Source organism: Simochromis diagramma, unplaced genomic scaffold (assembly GCF_900408965.1).
Source record: "Simochromis diagramma unplaced genomic scaffold, fSimDia1.1 OVJJ01000293.1, whole genome shotgun sequence".
NCBI lineage: Eukaryota > Metazoa > Chordata > Actinopteri > Cichliformes > Cichlidae > Simochromis > Simochromis diagramma.
In genome coordinates this window covers 26,150,494-26,169,684 of record NW_024386801.1, presented here as the reverse complement: position 1 = coordinate 26,169,684, position 19,191 = coordinate 26,150,494, and the positions used below count along the sequence as shown (strand labels likewise).

At 43.2% G+C, this 19,191-nt stretch overlaps 2 protein-coding genes and 4 non-coding genes across 7 annotated transcripts; 5 read left to right on the top strand and 1 right to left on the bottom strand.

Moving 5' to 3' along the window:
* Positions 1-2,232: 2,232 nt before the first annotated feature.
* Positions 2,233-6,424, top strand: rpl17 (ribosomal protein L17). The gene is made up of 7 exons (XM_040026856.1): positions 2,233-2,268; positions 2,647-2,696; positions 2,875-2,915; positions 4,177-4,311; positions 4,494-4,592; positions 5,800-5,991; positions 6,343-6,424. The coding sequence occupies exons 2-7, from the start codon at positions 2,657-2,659 to the stop codon at positions 6,388-6,390; spliced, it is 555 nt and encodes a 184-aa protein (XP_039882790.1). The 5' UTR covers positions 2,233-2,268; positions 2,647-2,656; the 3' UTR covers positions 6,391-6,424.
* Positions 2,739-2,808, top strand: LOC120730553. The gene has a single exon (XR_005695131.1). It is a non-coding gene; the product is annotated as a small nucleolar RNA SNORD58 (small nucleolar RNA).
* Positions 4,347-4,414, top strand: LOC120730550. Its single transcript, XR_005695128.1, has one exon. It is a non-coding gene; the product is annotated as a small nucleolar RNA SNORD58 (small nucleolar RNA).
* Positions 5,458-5,524, top strand: LOC120730552. The gene has a single exon (XR_005695130.1). It is a non-coding gene; the product is annotated as a small nucleolar RNA SNORD58 (small nucleolar RNA).
* Positions 6,206-6,273, top strand: LOC120730551. The gene has a single exon (XR_005695129.1). It is a non-coding gene; the product is annotated as a small nucleolar RNA SNORD58 (small nucleolar RNA).
* A 525-nt stretch (positions 6,425-6,949) lies between the features above and the next one.
* LOC120730440 lies at positions 6,950-16,136 on the bottom strand. Of its 2 annotated transcripts, none has more exons than XR_005695108.1 (3): positions 8,640-8,946; positions 8,147-8,451; positions 6,950-7,864 (listed from the first exon to the last, which is right to left on the bottom strand). XR_005695108.1 is itself a non-coding variant. In XM_040026853.1 (3 exons), exons 1-3 carry the CDS (start codon positions 15,870-15,872, stop codon positions 7,625-7,627), a joined length of 873 nt encoding a protein of 290 aa, XP_039882787.1. In that variant the 5' UTR covers positions 15,873-16,136; the 3' UTR covers positions 6,950-7,624. The 2 variants fall into 2 exon arrangements, 1 of the variants encoding a protein (XP_039882787.1); XM_040026853.1 differs by lacking the exon at positions 8,640-8,946 and adding an exon at positions 15,306-16,136 and having other exon boundaries at positions 8,147-8,212.
* Positions 16,137-19,191: the final 3,055 nt, after the last annotated feature.

Sequence of the window (19,191 nt, the reverse complement as noted above, 5' to 3'; positions counted from 1 at the left end):
AATAATGCAAACTTTAAGCCTTGATACAGTTTAAACAGGTGAGTTCTAGTTATTTCTGCTGTAAAGTTTCAACATGGGTCTCATTGCTGCCTCTTCTGGATGTCAGAGGAACTGCAGTTTTTTGTGCCACAGCTTCATTTATGAACTCTTGGGTGGAGCATTTTTGTGCAGCAGATAACTGGAGGAGTCCTTGAAGTGAATACAAGCACTTATATTTTTAAAATGAAAAATCATCAGACACTTGAAATTCCTCATAAAGCATTTTGTTTCCAGCTTGTGAAAAAAAAAAAAAAAAAGACCACCACTGAATCAATTTTAATTATAATTTCTCTTCCCCACTAGAGGGAAGACAAGTAAAGTAAAATCAGGAAAACGCATTATAACACATTATTTTAATAAAGTCATGCTAAGATTTACCTTCATACTACGAATATTTTTTGATTTCAGGCCCTCCGAATACACATGAGTGGTTCCAGAATCAGTTCTTTAGCATTAGCAGCATTTTTCATTTCATAAGTCGAGTAGATATCCACACAAAAACCTTTAAAATGTCAAAAACTGTTTCACTCCTCCTGTCACAGCCTCAGTGTGGGGGATTTGTCACAGTGGGAATAACCTGCAGCCGTTTCATGTCTGTGACATTGAAGAGCAGAAGCTAACGCTGGTAGTTTGATCTGTTTATCATTCACAAAGTGCATTCTGGGCACAATTACATTTTAAGGCTGTAAAACCCCTCACTACACATTTTATACACTGTTCTCAGACAGGCATCAACATTTTCACACTTTTCTCTCTTATTTAACCACTCTCAAAGTTCAAACCTACGCAGAAAATAAGTCCAGTATTACAGAATGAAACCAAAGATCAAACCCTGTTTTCACGTCCAGAATATGGGAACAGAGCAGCTGTGAGAGAATTCCACAGTAATGAATCTATGGTACGGAAGTAGAGGAAGCAAGAAGAATGAGTTAAATAAAGTTTGACTTATCTGACTGTTTTGTTTTGCTTAATGCGCCTTATAATCTGAAAAATACAGTAACTCCTACATTCCGTTAGCATGTCCAGAAGTCCAGCTTTTTGTGCAATGCTTAGCATCTTCCTCTGCATTCGACGGTGCAACACATTTCGTCAACATTGTTGTTTGTTGGAGAGAAAACTTACAACATACAGTACAGCACTTTATGTAAATTTGACAAGTTAAACACATTCTGTACTGTACAGGCGACACAGCACGGAGATTGATTGACAATGCTCTACAGCCAATCAGGACGTAGAACACAATGAGCTGTAAAAAACAAAAAAAAAAAAAAAAAAAAAAAACATGAATGAGAGGCAGAAGGCGACTGTAGTTCTTATTAACAGGGTATTGCCGACTTTTGTCTGTATGTCATATTTATGATTAAAAACCAATTTAATCAAATTAGATATTATAATTTTTCATATGGGAATTGATCCTGCAACATGAAATGCTGGTATTGGAAGTATCGATATTCCTCAGTCAGTGAGTGAGACAGTAGACTGCGGTGAGAATGAGAGTCCAAGTGCATCGTAAAAACATGTAAATATGACTGACAACTGTAAACGAAGCAGCATCTCGCTCCAGCTTAAAGAAGAAGCAGATACTAACTAAGACGAGAAACTGCATCAGTTCATCAAGCTGAGGCATTTGATTATTCTGAATGTCAACCTGAGGACATACTGTTTGGCTGCTGAGTTTGGTTCTGTTTCTGTTCTGTGGATTTGTTTGCAGTGCTTTGTTTTTGTGTTGAATTAAAATCAAAAGTTTGATTAAAATATTATACAAAAGTAAGAATGCCTGCTTTTCTAACAGAACAAATACACAATATTAGGCAATTATAAGGCATCTCATAAAAACACTAAATGCAAAAGGGTTTATCAACACACAAAGCATTCATATTTGTCAAATATGAGGCTACAGATGATAATAAATTAAGAGCCATTTGGGAGCCAAAACTGCCAGCTCTTCTTTGGGATTCGAGCCACAAGAGCTGGCTCTCTGAAAAGAGACAAACTTCCCATCACTATTATCGTGTTTACGTCATAATCATGGCGTAACCACGGGAAAACAATTTTTCTCGCGTATTTTGTGTGTGTGTGAAATACCACCCCCTGCTGTCCATTCCGCTTCACTGCGCCCCGAGCACCGTCCTCCTCCTCCTCACCGCCAGGGGGCGGTAACCCTCACAGGAAGGCAGAAGTAGAGGAGCGCCGTCCGGGACACTTCCTCTTCCTTCCGCGGCCTCAGAGGTAGGAGTTCTGTCCCGCTCACGAAGCGGAGAATCCATGTTAAATCCGAGTAAATATACTGCATCCTGCGCTGTAAGCCGCTGGATTGTGTCAGTTGTGTGTAAATGTGTGCGCTGATGGTTGAATTGTGTGTCTGGAGCCATTAAATGAAGTTTTATGAAGATATTTGCGGAGACGCCGGGTTGGTGGCTCCGGCGGCTGTCCGCCATGTTGGCTCCGTGTGGCGTGGATAGGAGTTGTAAAGCGGCCCTAGCAGCTCCTTTTCTCCGTGTTTGTGGGGTTTAAATCTGTTTAACGTCACCTGAGACGGTGCTGTCTAAGATGGTCTTACCTGCTGTGTGCTAGCCTGAGGAGACTAACGTGTGCCTCTTCTTACAGATATCTGACAATGGTCCGCTACTCTCTCGACCCCGAGAACCCGACTAAATGTGAGTAAAGGTGAACTTCAGCTATGTGTGGGGGTTAGCTGGTGGCCGTGATGACCTCTTAGGACACCTTTGGATTCCACATGAAAACAAACTAATGACACAACTGAGCTGCCGCACTCACTGGTGGAGTGATCCCGGTCTTTGCTGGGGGTGCTAACGGCTTCTCTCTGTGTTTCAGCATGCAAGTCGAGGGGATCCAACCTCCGGGTGCACTTCAAGGTAAGAGTCCACATGTGGGCACAGACCAAGGGGATCACAGGGTTCATCTGTAGTCTCCCGCGTGTCCATGATAAAGTATATTCTCTCAGGTGTAAAGGTGTGTAGAGGCTCAGAGTGGGTTACATGAGCAGCAGCAGGCTTCTGAATCTGGGCTCTAATAACTCATTAAACACACGTGGATGTGGGTTCAGAGTTAATATGGTGCTCTGACTCAGTAGAGAAAAATGATCCCATTTTACTTCAGAGTCATGAAACTGAATGGCTCGTTGTCGCGGGGAGTGATGGGAGATGCACTGAAATGTTTTATACTCTTGCATTATGTCTATCTGTGATCCCAGCCAATAGAAACAGTGTACTGTGGTCAGTTTATTTCACGCAGACACGTTTGTCCCCCCAGTTTTTCCACTTCCTCACACCCAGTTTGAGTGATCCTTACATTGATGCTGTGGTTAATCGTCCTGATAGAAGTGATTATGGTTCTCTCACTGATGCATGTAAAAACCACACAGGAGGAGTCAGTGGTGTTTATGAGCCATCTGTGATGTGTAGTTAAATATCCTTCGAGGTTGTTGTCTCGCTGAAGCATAAACCTCAGTGAGGTCTGTTCATTAGAGCTTCAGGTAACAGCATGAGCCTGGTTTCTGTGAACAGCCCAGTTTGTTTGGAGCTCTGCTTCAGCTGCAGAATGTGTGAGATGTCTGAAAATAACTGGTGACACTTTTAATCTCTCTTTTGAATACAGGTGTAATCCTCCTGTAATTAAATAGAATTTCTGTGTATATAATTTGAAGTTAATATTTAAGCTCAGATACTTAAAGCTCTGCTCCCGAGGATAAGGAGTGAATAAGTCAGGATTTTACAGGAAAAATAAATTACTGTGAATGGCTTGAGTAACTTTTGTGTGTTTAAAAATGTTGAATAGACAATCTGCTGTGATTGAATGAGCTGCTGGTCTAATGTTTATGTCAGTGGGAGGAGCTCTAGTTTTAAAGATGGCTGCAGTGATCCTAGGTTTGTTTGGCTGTGGATTAAAGAGACTTGGTTTTCTGTCGAATCTATCAGATCGCAGAGATTCTCTGATGGTTTGTTTGCCTCCCCTAAAATCTATAAACACGTTCAACTTTCATTAAATCTAATGTGACGGCTGAGGCCCTCAGAACTGACCCAACATCTGGACGTCATGCTGATGTCATGAAGGTTACGACATAAAGGTGCCACTTTGTTGATCCGGTCTCTGACCCGTCTGTGTCCCCACTTTCAGAACACCCGTGAGACGGCCCAGGCCATCAAAGGCATGCACATTCGCAAAGCCAACAAGTACCTGAGGGACGTCATCGTCAAGCACCAGTGCGTCCCCTTCCGCCGCTACAACGGCGGCGTTGGCCGCTGTGCTCAGGTGAGGTCCCAGCGAGCGTGGCATCACTCTGACAGCTGCAGTGATGACCTTCTTAGGACACCTTTGGATTAAAGATGAAACTAAATCTAGTAACCTGAGCAGCAGCGAAGGCGGCCAGAGTTACCCCGCCTCTGAGCTTGGAGGCATGGTCTAAAAGCACCTTTGATGTTTTCTGTTTTCAGGCCAAACAGCACGGCTGGACCCAGGGACGCTGGCCCAAGAAGAGTGCCGAGTTCCTCCTGCACATGCTCAAGAATGCCGAGAGCAACGCTGAGCTGAAGGTGAGGTCATGAGGAGGTGAGGGGCCAACGGGTGTAGCAAGCAGACAGAGAGATGGACTCCCTGGAACACACTTTTATATTGAAAGGATCGATACCAATTTAGTCTGAAGGTCACACCCGTCTGTCTGCAGCTTTAAACACCTGAAACTGTGCTAGTGATGTGCAAAGTAGTTTGTGTGATCGAATCGTTGTTAGTTTTCTAAATGTGGCGTCTCTTAAGTAGTGTGCATGTCAGCGTCGCATTAATGAAAAATACTTGTTTATTTTAAGACTAAAGTCCAAATGTTGGACTGTTCTGCAAATGAGTTAGCTGTCTTATGTCTGTGATGAGTCGTAGCTCCTCTGTATGGCATGAGCTGTAACATCCATCCTGCTGTTTCCCAGACGCAGTTTTCTGTACTGCCTCTGTGACGTCCTTGAACTCATCACGCTGTTTTTATGAACTAAAGGAGCCGTGGCAGCTTTGACTTATCGACAGCTTTAATCTCACATTTTAACTTGGTTCTCAAACTGAACACTAATATTTTTCTCTCAATGATACTCCGTCGTGCGTTTCAACTTCTTAAACGTGACAGAGTATGCACATTTGATCTAAATCTATTGAGCATATCTGGATTTTGTTGGTCCAACAGAAAGCAGGTCCCTGAGGACACTGGCTTTGATTTCATGAAGTTATGACACAAGAGCGTTCTTTAAGTTTAAAATGATTATCTGCATCGTGACATCAGCCTACAGGTGGCGATCACAGGCAGGCTTTAGGGAGGCGAGCTTCCACATGAGGGCAGGCGGAGACGTTGAGATGACCCTGAGCTCGGTTTCAGCTGTGTGGAGCTGGTTGTTGTTGAGCTGATCGGTGAGCAGCAGATTGCAGTGATGACCATTTAGGACACCTTTGTATTAACCATGAAAAGAACAATTACAGTCTGAGCAATCTGAGAATCACAGACAGCTGGAACGAGAGGACAACACCACTTTAATGATCACATGCTTCAGGCCTCAGTTTGATTATTGATGTCTGAGCATCTATTGATCTGCAGTCGGTTTCTCGGGTGACGTTTAGTCTTCATCTCCAAATGTTTGGAAGCAATAGGTGAACCAATCAGAGCCTTTGATTAATAAATGATTAATATCTGATGATTTGAGCTCTGAAAGGATCGATGGAGTCTTATTTTCTCGTGGTGGTTCTGACCCGTGTTTGTGCTTTCAGGGTCTGGACGTGGACTCTCTGGTCATTGAGCACATCCAGGTCAACAAGGCGCCAAAGATGAGGAGGCGTACGTACCGCGCCCACGGCCGCATCAACCCCTACATGAGCTCGCCGTGCCACATTGAGATGATCCTGACAGAAAAGGAGCAGATCGTCCCCAAGCCCGAGGAGGAGGTCGCCCAGAAGAAAAAGGTGAGAACGTGGAGAGGGAAGAGCGAGGGGTGGGGCTTCAAACATGCAGCACGGAGCGAGGTTAGGGGAATTAAAGTTGGCTTAGTCTCTAGGGACCTGGAGAGCTGTGATTTCCCTTTTACTGAAGGTCCCATGAATGCCACAGCAAACACAGTGAATCCTGCTCCTCTGGCTGCACATCTGAACCCGTCACCTTCCTCCTCTTCATCATCTGTCGCAGTGATGACTCCTTAGGACACCTTTGGATTCTCCATGAAAACAACCCTGTTAAAACTGAGCGACTGTTGGCCAAGGCAGCGGTGCAAACTCTCTGATCGATGATGTCATAACTCTGCCTCTTTCTCTCTGCAGGTTTCACAGAAGAAGCTGAAGAAGCAGAAGCTGATGGCACGCGAGTAAAATCCTAATAAACCTGAAACTTGTTATGAGAGAAGACTCGGACTCGTTTCTTTCACCAAATATACCTGAAAGCAATGTTCTTCCTTCAAAATAAAGCTCAGCTGCTGCTTTAGCAGCCCAGCTGATGGGTTAGTCCTCTTTGTGCCTTTCAAAATAAAAGCCCTTAAGCCTACTGTGACCTGTTTACAACCCTGAACGATTAAAATCAAGTTATCTTTTGTTTTACTGGACATGTACTTCACAGAGCTGAAAATGATATTCCAGCAGCAGATGCAGAATAAAAGTTTACAATAAACATATAAATATTAATGCCACAGTGAGGGTCTGAACTGTGAGTGCAGCTGTTTATAACTAACAATGAGCGTAAAGAAGAGTTGAGGTATTGAAGCAGCATTTGGGTTCATCCACCTGTGGCAGGTGTTGAGCAAATGTGATTCTCCAACGATTTAGTGATTTAACTTTATAATTTTGATAAACAATTTTGTTGACTCTGAATAGTAATATAGTAGTATAATTAAACAGTATTATTAACATTCAACATTTGCAATGAGTTAGAATTATCAATAACTGGAACTCAACTATCAGCACTCAAGTACCAGTTCTGTAATCAAGTATTGTCAAGGAAGAAATGCAACTGTAGTGGCCTCAGCTGCAGGTCATTTTCCATAAGTTCCTGGTACTGGCACTGGCGTCTTGGGAAAAATCCATCTTGTCTCACTTAACCCATTTTTTTTTTTTTTAACTAATGTTGTGTTCTGGTAATTTGACGGCATACATGCTACTGCAAACAGTTGGTTGATATTGTAAACATGTGACATGGTAATGATGCTATCAAAAAGTTTGTTCTGTTTTATCCTCCTAATGACTCGCTCCACATGTACCCTGAGTCTGGCTATGGCCTGCGTCTCCTTAACCTGGTATGCTGGCATCTGCTTCTGCTTAGATAGAAAAGGTGGGCTGTACACTTTGCATTTACAACAATCAGTGATTAGGAAACCCTTATCTACCATCACTGTCATGTCTTCAGTCAACTTCTCAGCAATGCCTGATTGTTTGAATAGTTCCTTGTCACTAACCGAACCAGCATACAGATTAGAGATGAATGTCACTGGATCATGTGGAGCTATGCCAACCAGGGCTTTCATCGTACAGTGGGATTTGTACGAAGAGTACATTTCACTTTGGAGAAGTGGTGAGGATGGTGTCTGACACCTCAGCTCTGTACAGTCAAGGATCATCTGGGTGTCTGAGAAATCTTTGAATTCCTCAGAGAGGTAAGCTTGCACGTCTGCACATGTAAGCCAGATGCATTGAGACCCCAGTGCAGTGGCAAGAAATTTGTCCATGTTGCAATAATGCGGCTCACTGTGGACTGGTGTATGTTAAATCGATGTGCCAGGTCCCTCTCCTTCAAACCAACTGACAGGAAAACCAGGAAAAGAAAGAACTCGTCAATTGGCTGTAGCAGCTGCCTCTGAAAGGTGAAAACAAAAGGGAAAATGTTACTCCTTAAGCTATGAACTAGTAAAATTACGCTTTTCTTGGCTAAATGTTTTGTAATGGTTATGCATACCATACTGTACCATGGGGTAAACAATGAGGTGCTGTAGTACACAGGTGTATGTATGTAAAGGATGCTGAGTCCTTTAGCATACATACACCTGTCCTATGCTATTGTACATAATGTAATGTTATTGTACATAAATACATTAACATTACACCTCTAGTTCTAACTACCAACAAACCCATAACCTACCATTGATGTGCGTGCAGGTGTCAACACTTCTTCGTTCCTATTGGCAGCTGACTTGGCTCTTGAAACCTGGATCATTTTATAGATGCAAGGCTCAATCAAAAACCAAAATGCCATCAAATGAGCATAGTTTGGAAATCTATTCACGAGAGAGACATCGTGTCAATCATTAATTAACATTACACACTGACATAAAAATAATTGTAACTACAGGGGTCCAACAAAGAATGGCCACGCATCATACTGATGTCTTCGGAAATTTATTTCTCTCTCTCTCTCACTCTTATTGTCTTCAGACACCGTGAAAACTGAAGAAACACAAAGTTTACAACATAAATGTTTTGAGCTTATCAGTCTCTCATATCAGTGTCCATAAACAGTCTTGTGCAAGCAGAACAGAGAAAATGCACAATAATGGATATCACAAAAATGTCCTCTCATTACCACTGTAGAACACGTATGCAACATTATACAAACAATATACATGAAACCATACCGTGTGCGCCTCTTGGACCACATGCAGAATAACATTAACGCTGAGGCTGTAGATGCATCTGTAGCCACGTATCCATGCTAGCTCCACAATGCCGTGATTGTGCTCTCAACCAAACTCTGGTCATGTGACAATTACGAACTTTACCTCATACAAACATTACAGCACTTTACATATTTAACAAACCCATATTTTGTAATCACATATTTTAGACATGTTTTTTAATTAATGTTACACTTTTATCATCTTACTCTTATAAATAAATGAACTAAATTAAGCATGAATCTATCACAGAAACACAAAATAACCAACTTTATTTTAACTGTCTCAGGGACAGTTACACTCTCACCAAATTACTATGATTTATGAAATCTGTAAATAATTTGAATAAATCTAGGAATTTACAGAACCAAACAGTACTTAATTGTGACAAACTTGCAAGTCAATCCTAATACTTTAACCACCCCATACACAGTTTTAAAGAAGTTCCACTGGAACATTCTAGTTACTTTCTATTAGGACCACTAATTTATGTATAGGGCGTTCAAGAGTGGATGGTTTATTGAGCCTTTCACCCTCTTTCGATAGTTTTCTATTTCCTAGTCTTTTGGCTAGTTGCTGCCAGCAACTACATTTACTGCTGTATGCCATTTTGAGAACCTTTTGAGTCTCTCCAAGAAGTTCCTGTCTCTACTACCTTTGTTTGTAGTATTTGTGTCGTTTTGACCTCTGGATCACCTACCAGAAGGTCTGGAGTTGAGTCTGGTGTGACAAACTCTCTTTCCCACAGGAAATGAGGTCCAATGAGCCAATTTGAACTGATCAGTTCCGCTACTGTGAGGCCTCTGGAAGCGTGATCCGCTGGATTTTGATTGGTGTCAACATAGTGCCACTGTGCAGGATCAGTTGCTTCTCTGATTCTTTGCACTCTATTAGCAACAAAAACGTGAAATCTGCGGGCTTCGTTGTTAATGTAGCCCAAAACCACCTGTGAATCAGTCCAGAAATACTCTTGGTCAATTTTGAGCTCCAGTTCCTCTTTTAGCATTCTGCTGACTGCTGAGGACACCACTGCTGCTGTTAATTCCAGCCTTGGTATGGTTACAACTTTTGTGGGTGCAACTCTTGCTTTGCCCATGACTAGGGAGCAATGCACTTGGTCTTCACTCATCACCCGAACATATGAGCACTGACCATACCCACGATTGCTTGCATCTGAAAAGTGGTGGAGTTCTATTCTCTGGACTTTCCCAAGGCTTTCAGGTACAAAGCATCTTGGGATTTGGAGTCTCTGCAGGTTCTTCAGATCAGTGACCCAACTCTCCCATTGTGGCTTCAATTCACCAGGCAGTGGCTCATCCCATCCAATGCTCTTTAGACACATTTCCTGTAGAATTTTCTTTCCTATTAGAAGGAAAGGAGCCAAGAAGCCTAATGGGTCAAACACAGAGGCTATAATGGACAGAATTCCCCGTCGTGTTACTGGTTTCTCCTCCAGGGCAACTTTAAAGGAGAAGGTGTCACTGCTTACACTCCACCTTACTCCCAACACAGTCTGAACTGGGAGTTCATGATGGCTGATGTCCACATCCTGGGCTCCACTAGCTCATTCACTATGTGGAATTGACTCCAGGACTTCTCTGTTGTTGGATATGAACTTGTGGAGCCTTAGTCTTGCCTTTGCACACACCTTCCGCACATCTCTCACTAGTTCAATGGCTGCATTCACAGTTTTTACACTGATTAGCCCATTATCAACATAGAAACTACTTCTGATGAAGTTGGCTGCTGTGGGATGTTCCCTTTCATTTTGGCTCGCAAGATACTTCATTGCATAATTTGCGCAGCCTGGTGAGGATGCGGCCCCGAAAAGATGGACTTTCATGCGATATTCTTTTGGCTCTGTGTTTGTTTCACCATTTTCCCACCACAGGAATCGCAAGTAATTTCTGTCCTCTCTGTTTACATGAAATCTGTGAAACATCTTCTCTACATCACAGATGATTGCAATTGGGTGTTGGCGAAATCGGCAGAGTACTCCAGTCAAACTGTTGATGAGATCAGGTCCAGTCAAGAGGTGATCATTCAGAGCTGTGCCACTGTACTTTGCAGAGCAGTCAAACACAACCCTGATTTTTTCCGGTTTTCTCGGGTGATAGACGCCTTGATGTGGAATATACCACATATTTCCTTCTCTGGGATCATCTTCAGCTCTTTCAGCATCACCTTCCTTGAAGACATTGTCCATGAACCTTACATAATCGTCCTTAAATTTGGGATTTTTCTCAAACTTCCCTTTCAGGTGCTTAAGTCGCACCAGAGCCAGACGCTTATTTTCTGGCAGCTGAGGACGTGCCTTAAAGGGAAGTGGCATCTCTAGGTGCCCATCAGCATTCTGGTGTATTTTCTCATTTAGCAGTTGCATGAACTGTATGTCATCTTGTGATATGCTCTTTTCTCCAGGAGCTGTGTCTTTGAAGTCTGACTCAAGCACTCTGATGGTGGTGGCTGGTGTCAAGGGTGGAAGTTCCTTAACAGATAAGCGATGGCACAGGCCTGTCACTTCTGCTGATGTTGCCATTTTTTGTGAACTGCCAACAATGCTCCAGCCCAAGTCTGTCTTGATTGCATATGGCTCTTCGTCACCTCCCGCGATTACTTGCCGTGGTGCCAGTGCTCTAGGACAGTCGTAGCCTATTAACAGCCCGACCTTGCAATCCATTAACTCAGGCATCTCCTGTGCTATTCTGATTAGATGTTCCCATCTTTTGGCAGTTTCAGAGGTGGGAATGTGTGAACGTTCAAGTGGGATGAAGTCTCTGGTATAGGCAAGTGGCAAGTTGACAAAGCTTTTGGAGGAAAACCCTCTAACTCTGAGCCCACTAACTCTTTCGCTCTGAACAATGGAATCTCTTCCCATCATAGTGGTTAGCTTTAACTTCACTGGCTCTAAACTCATCCCCATCTCCTCACATACCCCTTGATCTACAAAAGTGTTGCTACTCTGTGTATCTAATAGAGCATACACTAAGGTCTCTCTCTCTGGAGTGGTGGTTGAAGAAACCCACACAGGCACGATCATGGATGTGCTCCCACCATCTCCTCTGTCCATGCAACAAGAAAGTGCAGATATGTTTTCTTCTGCCTGCATTCTATGTGATGATGTGTTCACTGGAGTCTTTGGACGGTCTTCGTGAAGAGCTGTTGGATGATGTTTTTTACAAACCCCACAAGTCGACTTGCGCTTACAGTCTTTTGAATTGTGTCCTCTTCTGAGACAACCAAAGCACAGGTTATTGTCAAGTATGAACTTTCTCTTGTTCTCCACGGACATTTTAGCAAAGGTCTGGCATTTGTGGATAGAATGGTTTTCTCCACAGCAAATACATGTGACTGAGTTTGATGGCAAAGCATTTGCTTTTCTTTCTATATCAGGCTCATTTGAATTGTTCTCCACTCCGCTGTATCCTGTGGTTGTTCTCTCTGATGCTTTCACATTTGTGATGTATGCATTAGCCTTTGGACGCTTTATGTCTCTAGCTGACCTTTCTTCAGTGTGTTTCAAGGCATGAAATGATGTTACAGGATTGCATGCAACTTCCGCTTCTTGTGCAACAAAATCAGCAAGTTGTTTGAAGCTTGGATATTCTTCTTTTTGCCGTAACTGCACTGTGACACGACGATTCCAACGAGAAGTCACCCAGTCAGGAAGTTTTTGGAGCAATTTTTGATTCTCTTCACAGTCATTTAACACCTGCAGTTCTTTGATGTATGGCATAGCATTGCTGCAGGCTGTCAGAAAATCACTGAATTGTCTCAGTTTAAGCGACTCTCTTGAACCAATCTTTGGCCAGTTGTTCAGTTTTTCCCTAAATGCACGCTGAATTATAAAGGGGTGGCCATACCGAGCATTCAAAGCTTCCCAAGCTTGGTCATATGCTTCGTCATCCTTTCTGTAAAAGCTTCCCTCCAATACAGACCGTGCTTCTCCACTGATGTATTTGCGTAGGTAGAACAACCTGTCAGCTGGATTTGTGCATCGCCGCTCTATCAAAGCTTTGAAACTCGTGCTCCACTCTAAGAACTTAAGTGGGTCCCCTGAGAAGACTGGGGGCTCAGGTGCAGGAAGTCTGGTGAGGACCATTGTGTCATGCAAGGCTTGCATTAACAATGACTCATTGTTATTATTGTTTGGTTGTTCATTGTTATTATTCTTGTAGGTTTGCTCTGGTATGATTTCTTCAGGAGCTAATGGAGGACAACTGACTACCGCACTGTGTGCGCTTTTGTCTTCTCCACAGGCTTCACTTGAATCTGCTTGAGAATAAGCCTTTAGCTTTGCAGTTATTACCTGAAGATCTCGCTGATTTTCTAGTCTTTTAAGCTCTTGCCTTTGTGTAGCAATAGCCTCCTCCATCTCTATCTCGGCCTGCTTCGCGGCAAGCTGTGCAGCACACTCTGCCTTTTTTACATTGATGCTTTGCTGCTCCGATAAACAGCTCGAGCGGCAGCTACGTACAGAAGGTCGGGAGATTGTAGTCCCAAATATTGACTGAGCATATTCTCTGTCTAGCACCATGTGAAGTCTCGCATTTTCTGCCTTAGCATCAAACTCTTCTTGCCCCACTTCACTCATACGTACTTTAAGTATTCTCATCAAGTCCGCTGTTACTGCTGTGCAGGAATCAATTTTTCTTCTAGTCTCAGTAGAAGGGGCTAACCGCGATCTCATATCTTCGTATGTATTTTTCACTTGTGACTCTAGCCCTTCGACAGTATCCATCATGTCAGCTAATTCCTGGTCAGAGCACTCATCTTTAAGTTTGGAACGTGTAGCTTTAACTTGTTCTTTCCAGCTTTCATATAGTTTGATAAATTTACTCTCCTTCTGAGAAAACTCTTGTTGCTTAAGTTCTAGCATTTTGGGCGTTAACTTTCGCTCCCTTGAGGATTTCCTGGGCTCTAGTCTTGAAGTATTAGAGGCAGGCTTCTTCAACATTATCTGCTTGATTTCTATTTTAGCATGAATATCACCTATGAGTAAATCAAATTTCTCTCTTTCGACATCATCAGTCTGTAATTTCAATTGTTCATTCAATCTACTTAGCTCTTCCTTAAGGGAATCAATTTGTTCTCTGCATTCTTCAATATGTGATTTTTCTGTGTTTACTGACATTGTACATGTTTCAGCAAACCTGCTGCATAAACAAGTTGTTGCTATATGTACATGCGATCCTGGCAAATATACAATTCTCAGTACAATCTGATTCTTGCAACAATTTGCTTAACTACACCCCTTGTTATTCTTCTTTTAAGTTGAACTCTTAAACATTATTAGAACATTTTAAACAACACCACTTGTAAAAATAAAAGGGAACACTTTGGCTATAATGACAGGTTGGTTACCTTTAACTCAGTACCTTTCTTATACAAAATAAATTATTATTTTAATAGACCTCTCCAAACTCCAAACCTCTCCATGAAGTTGTGGATATATCACAGCCCAACCTGGCGCTGACTGAAGAGCCGTTATCTTTTCCTTGAAGACCGCCAGGGATTTCACAGTTCTTGCTGTGTGCAGCGGCAGAGATTTTCAGAGCTGTAGTTTATGATGGTCAATGTCGCCCTCTATTGGTGAAGTCGTGGTCGTTGCCGTCCAAGGCGCCAATAATGGTGTTTCCTCTTTTTAAGTTTGCAAGCCTCTTTTCCGCTCTTTTCTCGAACCACACACACTGCGCTGTCAAGAACGTTTCTTCTTTTCTTATTCTGGAACATGCATTGCTTCTAACGTCGAACTTCCAGCCACGTTGGCGGTACGTTTTCACTGTAACTACAGGGGTCCAACAAAGAATGGCCACGCATCATACTGATGTCTTCGGAAATTTATTTCTCTCTCTCTCTCACTCTTATTGTCTTCAGACACCGTGAAAACTGAAGAAACACAAAGTTTACAACATAAATGTTTTGAGCTTATCAGTCTCTCATATCAGTGTCCATAAACAGTCTTGTGCAAGCAGAACAGAGAAAATGCACAATAATGGATATCACAAAAATGTCCTCTCATTACCACTGTAGAACACGTATGCAACATTATACAAACAATATACATGAAACCATACCGTGTGCGCCTCTTGGACCACATGCAGAATAACATTAACGCTGAGGCTGTAGATGCATCTGTAGCCACGTATCCATGCTAGCTCCACAATGCCGTGATTGTGCTCTCAACCAAACTCTGGTCATGTGACAATTACAAACTTTACCTTATACAAACATTACAGCACTTTACATATTTAACAAACCCATATTTTGTAATCACATATTTTAGACATGTTTTTTTAATTAATGTTACACTTTTATCATCTTACTCTTATAAATAAATGAACTAAATTAAGCATGAATCTATCACAGAAACACAAAATAACCAACTTTATTTTAACTGTCTCAGGGACAGTTACAATAATATAAACTGTGACAAATATGCTAATGGTATGCTGTATAACATAGTCTGATTAAGAGTCTATTTGGTGTTGTATTTTACCTGTAGCATTAGGATATCGTTTAAATACTAAAGCATCTACATGAAACATACAATCAGCAGAGAAAAAGTACATTTCTATTGTGTTTCATTAAGACTGGAAACACTTTCGAAATTCAACTGATGGTGACCTTGGCAAAACGCTGTAACCCAAATTCTCGCTGGACACATAACTCCTGTATTTCCTTCCTCAGAGTCTCCACGTCTTCGGACAGGTCTTCTGCAGCTGATGCAGATATGTCCAATGCAGACGGCTCAGGGACTGAGCAGTAGTCATGATCTCTTGTAAGACTGTGCTCTTTTTGATCGTCAGGAGGAACTAGTTCAAGGCGTCGCTCCGTTCTCTCCCAAACACTACGCCGCGGTGGTTCAACTTTATAGCCATTCCACTCAAAAAGTGTTGGTACAGCACCTTTAATAAGCTGCCTTCGACCATCAAGGGTTGTTGGCTCTATGAGTTGATCACTGGCGAAATGTCTGCTGCAGACCCTGGTGTGAGAGGTAATCGTGAAATGATCCCAGCGTATGTTTACCAGCCATTGTCTTCTCAAGTCAGAATGGGTCGGAACGCCATGAAAACTTAGTATGCCGTTAAATTTGGCTGAAGCCGAACAAAGTGGGACACAGCAATGCTCGGAGTATTTCTTCTCCTGCTTTTGAAAATGTTCTGTTTTAAATACTTTCCTTTTTATACTCATTCTGAAGTGACATTAGCATAGCTACCGATAGATAAACAAACATACCAGAAACGCCCAAGCGGTAGTATTTGGAAACGGAAATACGTCACATGCCCTAGTGCAAGTAGTCCATTACCAAGAATAGAGAGGGGACAGCCTAACATATGAAACAGGGACAAAAAACCCCGCAGTGTAAAGTAACTGTATTCTGAATACCACCTTTTCCAAATGGTAACGTAACGGAATACAGTTACTCAAATGTTGTATTTTAAATACGTAATGCTGGTACATGTATTTCGTTACTCCCCAACACTGATTTTAGACCCCATTCCTACAACAGTGCTAAAAGAAGTCCTGCCATTAATTAATGCTTCAATCTTTAATTGAAGCCTCCAGCTTTCTGGCCTCTAGCTCACCTTGGAATGGTTCGCAGCTGACTGTGAAGCGGTGGGAATGAGAATCAGCACCTCCAAATCTGAGACCAATGTCCTCAGCCGGAAAAGGGTGGAGTGCCCACTCCAGGTCAGGACGAGTTTCTGCCGCAAGTGGAGGAGTTTAAGTATCCCAGGGTCTTGTTCACGAGGGATGGGAGAAGGGAGCGGGAGATCGACAGACGGATTGGTGCTGCAGCTGCAGTGATGCGCACGCTGCACCGGTCTGTTGTGGTGCAGAGAGAGCTGAGCGTAAAAGCAAAGCTCTCAATTTACCGGTCGATCTACGTCCCTACCCTCACCTATGGTCACGAGCTGTGGGTAGTGACCGAAAGAATGAGATTGCGGATACAAGTGTTGGAAATGGGCTTGCTCCAAAGGGTGGCTGGCCTCTCCCTCAGAGATGGGGTGAGAGGTTCAGCCATTCGAGAGGGGCTCAGAGTAGAGCCGCTGCTCCTCCACATCGAAAGAAGCCAGTTGAGGTGGTTCAGGCATCTGACAAGGATGCCCCCTGGGTGCCTCCTGGGTGAGGTGTTCCGGGCATTTCCCACCGGGAGGACCCGGGGCAGACCCAGGATATGCTGGAAAGATTTTATCTCTCGGCTGGCCTGTGAACGCCTCGGTGTTCCCCCGGACAAGCTGGAGGAAGTGGCTGGGGAGAGGGAGGTCTGGGCTTTTCTGCTTGGGCTGCTGCCCCCGCGTCCCGGCCCCGGATAAGTGGAATAAAATGGATAGATGGATGGATCTTTAATATGATCAACACATCTCTTATAATCGGCTGTGTACCACAGGCCTTAAACCGTTACTTAAAAAGCCATCTCTTGACCCAGCAACTTAGGTAATTATAGGCCAATCTCCAACCTTCCTTTCATCTCAAAAATTCTTGAAAGAGTAGTTGTCAAACAGCTAACAGATCAACTGCAGAGGAATGATTTATTTGAAGAGTTTCAGTCAGGTTTTAGAGCCCATCACAGACAGAAACAGCTTTAGTGAAGGTTACAAATGATCTTCTTATGGCCTCTGACAGTGGACTCATCTCTGTGCTTGTCCTGCTAGACCTCAGTGTAGCGTTTGATACTGTCGACCATAATATCCTATTAGAGCGATTAGAACATGCTGTAGGTATTACAGGTACTGCGCTGCAGTGGTTTGTATCATATCTACAGTGGCTTGCAAAAGTATTCGGCCCCTTGAACTTTTCCACATTTTGTCACATTACAGCCACAAACATGAATCAATTTTATTGGAATTCCATTGCAATGTCTCTACCAGCTTTGCACATCTAGAGACTGAAATTCTTGCCCATTCTTCTTTGGAAAGCAGCTCAAGCTCAGTCAGATTAGATGGACAGCGTTTGTGAACAGCAGTTTTCAGATCTTGCCACAGGTTCTCTATTGGATTTAGATCTGGACTTTGACTGGGCCATTCTAACACATGGATGTGTTTTGTTTTAAATCCTTCCATTGTTGCCCTGGCTTTATGTTTAGGGTCGTTGTCCTGCTGGAAGGTGAACCTCCGCCTCAGTCTCAAGTCTTTTGCAGACTCCAAGAGGTTTTCTTCCAAGATTGCCCTGTATTTGGCTCCATCCATCTTCCCATCAACTCTGACCAGCTTCCCTGTCCCTGCTGAAGAGAAGCACCTCCAGAGCATGATGCAGCCACCACCATGTTTGACAGTGGGGATGGTGTGTTCAGAGTGATGTGCAGTGTTAGTTTTCTGCCACACATAGCGTTTTGCATTTTGGCCAAAAAGTTCCATTTTGGTCTCATCTGACCAGAGCACCTTCTTCCACATGTTTGCTGTGTCCCCCACATGGCTTGTGGCAAACTGCAAACGGGACTTCTTATGGTTTTCTGTTAACAATGGCTTTCTTCTTGCCACTCTTCCATAAAGGCCAACTTTGTGCAGTGCAGGACTAATAGTTGTCCTATGGACAGATTCCCCCACCTGAGCTGTAGATCTCTGCAGCTTGTCCAGAGTCACCATGGGCCTCTTGGCTGCATTTCTGATCAGCGCTCTCCTTGTTCGTCCTGTGAGTTTAGGTGGACGTGTCATGAATAGGCTGTGTGCAGGCAGGATGAGGACCCAAACGCAAGCTCACGGAGGCAGGAATGAACTCAAAACACAGTTTTATTGCTGACGGAAGTTAAGGCGATACAAAATAATATGAAACTAAACTGGGAAGTCATAAAAGAACTGACTCACGAGGAAACACACGGAAGGGCACACAGTCATGAGGGAGAATACGACACTGAACTGAGGGAGACGCGGACATAAATACACAGAGGGTTAACGAGGGAAGTGGGAGCACACGGGGAACACAGCTGACACAGATAATCATAATGAGACAGGGCAGGAGTGAACACAACATGACGCATACTGACGAGAGACTGTAAAACAGGAAGTACACAGAGGTTCAGACAGGAGGAGAGAGAGCACGGGGAGAGCACAGACATAACGGGCTGGGGAAAACATGGAATAAAACACAAGGAGGGGAAACGAGGGCTCACAGATACATAGAGGGGCACACAGGGGGTAATCAAATAAGGAACATCTTAACAGAACAACCTAGGAACCAAGGCATAAATAAGGAACAAAATACAAAACACACGAAAACTAAGAATACTGGGCCAACATGGCCCAGGACCATGACAGGACGGCCTTGTCTTGATAGGTTTACAGTTGTGCCATACTCCTTTCATTTCTGAATGATCGCTTGAGCAGTGCTCTGTGGGATGTTCAAGCCTTGGGAAATCTTTTTGTAACCTAAGCCTGCTTTAAATTTCTCAATAACTTTATCCCTGACCTGTCTGGTGTGTTCTTTGGACTTCATGGTGTTGTTGCTCCCAATATTCTCTTAGACAACCTCTGAGGCCGTCACAGAGCAGCTGTATTTGTACTGACATTAG

Excerpts from the sequence above, each read along its gene's own strand:
- rpl17 (XM_040026856.1), top strand. The coding sequence starts at position 2,657 with ATGGTCCGCTACTCTCTCGACCCCGAGAACCCGACTAAAT. Across the intron at positions 4,593-5,799 it reads AGAGCAACGCTGAGCTGAAG|GGTCTGGACGTGGACTCTCT; the intron begins GTGAGGTCATGA and ends TTGTGCTTTCAG. Across the intron at positions 5,992-6,342 it reads AGGTCGCCCAGAAGAAAAAG|GTTTCACAGAAGAAGCTGAA; the intron begins GTGAGAACGTGG and ends TTCTCTCTGCAG.
- LOC120730440 (XM_040026853.1), bottom strand. The coding sequence starts at position 15,872 with ATGAGTATAAAAAGGAAAGTATTTAAAACAGAACATTTTCAAAAGCAG. Across the intron at positions 8,213-15,305 it reads GGTTACAGCGTTTTGCCAAG|GTTTCAAGAGCCAAGTCAGC; the intron begins GTCACCATCAGT and ends AAAATGATCCAG. Across the intron at positions 7,865-8,146 it reads CACCTGCACGCACATCAATG|AGGCAGCTGCTACAGCCAAT; the intron begins GTAGGTTATGGG and ends TTCACCTTTCAG.